The sequence below is a fragment of the Propithecus coquereli genome, unplaced genomic scaffold, assembly GCF_000956105.1.
Source record: "Propithecus coquereli isolate 6110/MARCELLA unplaced genomic scaffold, Pcoq_1.0 Scaffold40, whole genome shotgun sequence".
NCBI classification, from domain to species: domain Eukaryota; kingdom Metazoa; phylum Chordata; class Mammalia; order Primates; family Indriidae; genus Propithecus; species Propithecus coquereli.
This window is the reverse complement of record NW_012149730.1, coordinates 2,023,723-2,029,910: the sequence shown is the minus strand read 5'-3', so window position 1 is coordinate 2,029,910 and position 6,188 is coordinate 2,023,723. Positions and strand designations below refer to the sequence as shown.

General features: G+C 34.7%; 1 protein-coding gene across 1 annotated transcript; it reads right to left on the bottom strand.

Annotated features, from left to right (window-relative positions):
- Nucleotides 1-4,798: 4,798 nt before the first annotated feature.
- Nucleotides 4,799-5,737, bottom strand: LOC105817169 (olfactory receptor 5H1-like). The gene has a single exon (XM_012652805.1). It carries the CDS (start codon nucleotides 5,735-5,737, stop codon nucleotides 4,799-4,801), a length of 939 nt encoding a protein of 312 aa, XP_012508259.1.
- Nucleotides 5,738-6,188: the final 451 nt, after the last annotated feature.

Genomic DNA, 6,188 nt, shown 5'->3' with positions numbered 1-6,188 from the left:
TATAGATCCTTTAATAGTGTTAGGCTCTCTAATGTACAAAACAAACAATAGCATAGGAATGCCAGTAACAAAGGTAGCAATTTCTTGTACAGTGATTCATTTTGTGAGCTTCATTTCCCAAGCTCAGAAAAATGTTGTTTATATAAATTTGCTTTGGACACAAGAGTCAACCAATGGTACAAATGTGTGCTTTTGCCAGAAGAGGAAGGAGTGGAAAACTGAAATTCCCATAAGAGCGCCTGAAGATTTCTTGGAGAAAGATAAAGTGAAGCTCTTCTACTGGGCACTGTGGATTTGGACAAATTGTCCCACAGGTCATTATAGTCTTTGAAATGATAAATATCCATTAACTATAGGCAGTTCTTTTACCAACTGAAATTACACTTGATGTCACTATTTTCCACCACAGGTGACACTTGTGATATGTCCAGACAAACCTCAGTTTATATACATAAAATTTGTTGCTTTGATGACCTTAATTAGTATGATCGTGTCTAAGCTCATCAAAACATAATCTTAATGTGGCCAAAGATCTAGATTTCTTTTAAGAGACAGTTCCAGGTAAAGTTGTCTTTCTCATGCAAATTGCAGCTCAAATCAAGACATATACTAGTTCCTCATCTTTCAGCTGATAGAAATCCTACTAGGCAAAGGGGGAGAAGCCAAGGAAAAACAAAGACAAAGGAACTCAGTGAGATGACCAATGATGTTGAGCATCTTTTCTAGTTCTTATTTGTCATCCATATTTCTTCTCTGGTTATTTGTCTGTTTAAATCTTTTGTGCATATTTAAATTATGTTTTGTTACTATTGAGTTCGGAGACTTCTTTACATATTGTGGATACAAACACTTTACCAAATATTCAACTAGCAAATATTTTCTGAAAATCTATGAGTTGTTTTTATTAATTTTAACAATTTTTTGAGAAGCAAAAACTTTGAATTTGGATAAAGTTAATATAACATTTTTTTCCTTTTACACTTCATGGCTTTAGTGTTGCATATGTAGGTTGTATACTTAGGTCTATGGTCTATTTGATTCAATTTTTGAATATTATCAGGACCAAAGTGGCTTTTTGCCCATGTATATCGTATTGTTACAACATCATTTGTCATAAAGCCTATTCATTCTTGACTGAATTACCTTTGCACCTTTGTTCAAAATCAGCTGTCCATATATGATGGGATTATTTCCGTATCTCTGTTCTATTCACTTTATTTTTCTATCTTTACAACAATACCACACTGTCTTGATACTGAAGTTCTAAATTTAGTCTTAGAATCAGATAGCAGTAGACCCCCACGCTTATTCTTCTCTTGAAAAGTTGTTTTTGGCTATTATGCATCTTTTGCATTTTCCATGAGAATATTATATTCATATCAAAATTTTCTACAAGAAATCCTGCTGGGATTCTGGTAGATATTTTATTAAATCTATAGATGCATTTGAGGAAAATTTCCATTCTTCAATATTGAGTCTTTTGACCTAAACACCATACATCTTTCTATTTATTTAGGACTTCTGTAATTTCTCTGAATTTTTTTTATTTTTCACCATGCAGGTCTTCCATATCTGTTTTTTAGAATTATAGCTTCTCTTTAATCACTGAATTTTAGATTTTACAAATAATTCAGGTAACTAATATATTAAGGAGAAACAGCCTTTCTACATGAAGAAATATTAATATGCACCATTTTTCTGTAAATATATTGGGTGAATTAAAAAACATTGTCACAAAAACAAAATGGTTTTTTCAAAGCCATAGATCACTGCATATATATTTACAAAAAGGCATAAACATGCATCTTTCCTTTATTTGCAGAACTTACATAGAATTTTGAACATTAAGGCAATGACAGTTCTAAAACATAGTGAAATTTTAATTTAAGGCTTGATATTTGTTTTGAAACACATATTCATAGGCAACTGTGACCAAAGCAAACTTTTATCTATTAGATAAAGCTCATCTGCCCAGGACATGTTATTTATCCATTACCAACACTTCTTTTGTATTAGATGTATGGGATAGGAATTAGTAGCAAAACCATCAATTTACTTTAATGAATCATTAGTGTCCTCTTAGGTTTTATTTTGAGGATTTAGTCATCAGACCAGAACTCTGTGCACTTTTTTTTTTTGGTAAACTTAGAGGCTGGACTGATTCTTACCTGCCTAAAACTTGGCAAACAATTGAGAATTCAGGATTTCCTAAATACAAAAACCCCTCAAAGCATACTTGATCCTGCTCCCATCTCAAAACACAGAAAATGTTCTCAATTATTGGAACAATATGTTCATCTTTGTTTTCTTCAAAGAAAACAATGTTTGGTATTAATCTCTTTAGAAAAATTAAGCATCAAAATGCAGAATACCATATTTTAAATGGATCTATTCTATAATTGCTAGCATCAAGGCACAAACAATATCCTAGCTTGAACAATGTCTTTTCTTATTCAAGGAAAAGATGATGAGTGGTAAATAGAAGAAAATTCACTTTAAAATAATTATAGATTATACTCTTGTCTTATCAAGCTTAGTAAAAGTGCAAAGTGTTGAAATCTATGGAGGGAATGTCCTTTTCTCTTCCCACTCTTCCTTAACATTTAGAGTAACAAAACTCAGATCGAGCCTGTGGGTGCACATTGGGAACCAGCGCTAGAGCCCCACTCTGGCATACTGTAGAGAACAGACAGGATATTGCTAGAACACACCCCAGCATCAGCTGATAGCCAACCCCATGTCCCCATGGTTTGGATGACTTACTCTGATATACAAGGATCACTATTTATGCTAAGTGCTTGTCACTCTTTCTCTAGGCAGTAATTTTATAACAACAAACCTCTTATGATGAAAGTACCATACACTTATGTTGGTATAATAAGAGCTCATGCAGAAAAGGGTAGTATTAACTACATGAAAACTACCTCAAAAGCAAAAGACATATATAGTTTTCCTGGGTATTTTCATATCAGAAACGAGATTTCAAATGTAGCAAGAGCAGCACTTTGTATGGTATGGAGTGGGATCACATTACAGTCCGACATCTATCAAACTGGCCATGAGATCCGTGAGGAACACAGGAAACCACCTAGTAAGAAAATGAAAATGGAGAACTGTCTGCATAGTCAGATGTTGTCCAGTAAGACCACCGAATCATTGAGCAACCAGCCACTCCATTTTAGTAAGTGAAGTATCACAAGAATGGAAAATAAAACACCACATGTACTTACCATCAAATTGGCACCAACTGAGCAATACTTATGTGCACACACAGTAATAGCATTCATTCGGTGTCGGGCAGGTGAGAGGGGACATGAGGGCATGAGTATATCCACACCCAATGGGTGCAGTACGCACCGTCAGGGGGTTTCTTTTTAAAGGAAGCAGAATATCTAGGCTAAAATGCAGGCTTTGCTCAAGAGTATATGTTACCTTTTCTCTAACATCCAACTTATGGGACAAAAATTATTTACTAAAGGGAATAAATCTATAAAAGAAATAAGAATGGGATCACAGTAAGAGAACAGAGATTTTGTTGAATTTTAGAAAAGTATAAAGTAGTTGAGATGGTGCTGAAAGACAAACCAGAGAAGAGGAATCTGTGGACTAGACATGTACAAGAGAAGGCTGCAGATGAAGTTTTTGTTGTTATAAAATTACTGCCTAGAGAAAGAGTGGCAAGCACTTAGCATAAATAGTGATCCTTGTATATCAGAGTAAGTCATCCAAACCATGGGGACATGGGGTTGGCTATCAGCTGATGCTGGGGTGTGTTCTAGCAATATCCTGTCTGTTTGAGTTTCTGAGAAGCTCCCACCTTCCCCTTCCATGCTCACTCAACCTAGAGTAGGACTTGACAGGTTACGTAACTACCCATATGCTCATAGTTTCATATCTGTCTTCTCATTCAAGGAAAAGCCTAATTAGGAAATCCGACTTTGAAAGTGGCAGAAGAAAGAGACACCAGATGCTTATATTACTAAGATAGTCTTTTGGCCATAACAGTGAATGAATAAGCAAAAGTCTACATAATTGACAAGAAACCATTAGTAGAGTGGATATATCATGGAGTAATAAAAATGACCAAACTAAAGAGATAAACAAGACTATAGATTCTTTTGGGTGAAAGAATAACAGCAGCAGGATTGTCATCCCTTTACTCTCTTCCATGGGTGTGCAGGTATCTCTTAGAGGAAGAAAAAAAAAGAGAAAATAACCTGGTTTAATCATGTGTACTGGACCTCTAGACATAAAGAATAATGATATATATTTTAGGTACGAATATTTTATATTCTTTTATTGATAAGATTTAATAGCTTCTCTCTGATATCAGTCTATGCTAGGAGCCAGTGGGTTTTGGTAGATAACAGAATTCCTGGGACTTTGCTCTGCTCACCCAAACAGAGACCTGCAACCAATTAGGGTATATGGGATATGAGTGTGTAGGCTATACAGCTCTATTTGCTGTATGATTTATCATACTCAAGTTCTTCTAAGAGGAGATACACAATTTTACCATTTGATGTATTTAAAAGACAAATGAAGAACATATAACCTATAAAATGTTTTCCTTTGTTTTCCATTTTAAATATTCTAATATGAGAGGACACATGATTAAAATTTTATGTATGTTTTCAAATACATAAAAATATTTTAAGTTTATTAAATACTAGCACTTTAAGTCATTAAAAATCTAGGACAATTGCAATTGCAAAAAAGATTCAACAAGTACAAAATTATACCCACATCTAACCTGCAAAATTTTGTGACTATTTTGCTAAAAAGAGAAGAGATATAACTACACAACCTGAACTTTTCCCTTTACTGTTTTTTTCAATGAATCTATGACTTGTTTATTTCTCAGGCTATAGATAATTGGATTTAAGAAAGGAATTATAACAGTGTAAAATAGAGAGTCCACCATGTCTGGATCATTAGCTTGTGGAGATGCAGGGAGCACATACATGAAGAGAAGAGGGCCATAGTATAAAAACACGGATAAGAGGTGAGCTCCACAAGTGGAGAAGGCTTTCCTTATGCCTTTGACTGACTTCTTTTTTAAGATTGTAAAGAGAACAGATATATACGAGACAAGAACAGTCAGAATGGTGAATGCTTGAATTAAAGCTGCAAAAACATAAAGCATGAGATAATTAATAGAAGTGTCAGTACAAGAAATCTTTAATAATGGGATAATGTCACAGTAAAAGTGATTTATTATGCTGAAATTACAGAAGGTTAACCTAAATAAAAAACCTTCATGAATAGTGGCATGAAGAAAGCCACCTAGGAATGACAAGATTAATAGCCGGATGCATAGTTCATTGGTCATAATCACTGGATAGAGTAAAGGTTTGCATATGGCTACATAGCGATCATACGCCATTGCTGTCAGGAGAAAACTTTCTGTGGTTAAACTGATTGCAAAGGAAAAAAATTGTACCATGCATTCAGAGAGAGACATCATCTGACTCTCGATTAAGAAGTTGACCAGCATGTTGGGGGTCACTGTGGATGATAACCAAGTATCCACAAAGGCTAAATTTCCGAGGAATAAGTACATGGGGATGTGGAGGTGAGGGTCATTACAGATGACAGCAATCAGACCAAGGTTCCCTACTATGGTGATGAGATATATCACCAAGAATGCCAGGAACAGGGGGATTTTCCACTCTGGTTGTCGAGTAAGTCCTGTGAGAACAAACTCTGTCAGCAATGTTGCATTTTCCTTTTCCATGTCCTCACTTGGTGTCCTCTGAAATAAAAGTCAGTAAATGTAAAAAATATATATTCACTATGCATTAATAATTATTGTAAGTTGAAATTGGGGTAGGGGAGTTCAAATATAACTCTTATCAGGTTATCTTTTATTTATTACTAGTAAACTGAAGGAAACTATTTAGGAAATAGAAGAAAGGAATGAAAATGCGATTACTTTACTTTCAAAAACTGTGCAGGGTTTAGTGGATTTAGAGAAAAGGAGATACATTCCAAGCATGAGCTAAATTTGTGAGGACAAGATTGAATATGGTAAGGAAATCCTGTGTCTGGGACGTGGATTCAGCATCAAGGGTAAAGATACTGGAAGGTCCAGGATTAATAAAGGAATTAAATCTCATGTTAAGGATCTTGACCTTTAATTCTCAGGCAATAGTCATGCACTGAAAACTTTTCAAATGGGAAGTGGC

What these genes read in the sequence shown, in the direction of transcription:
- LOC105817169 (XM_012652805.1), bottom strand. Translation starts at nt 5,737, where the DNA reads ATGGAAAAGGAAAATGCAACATTGCTGACAGAGTTTGTTCTCACAGGA.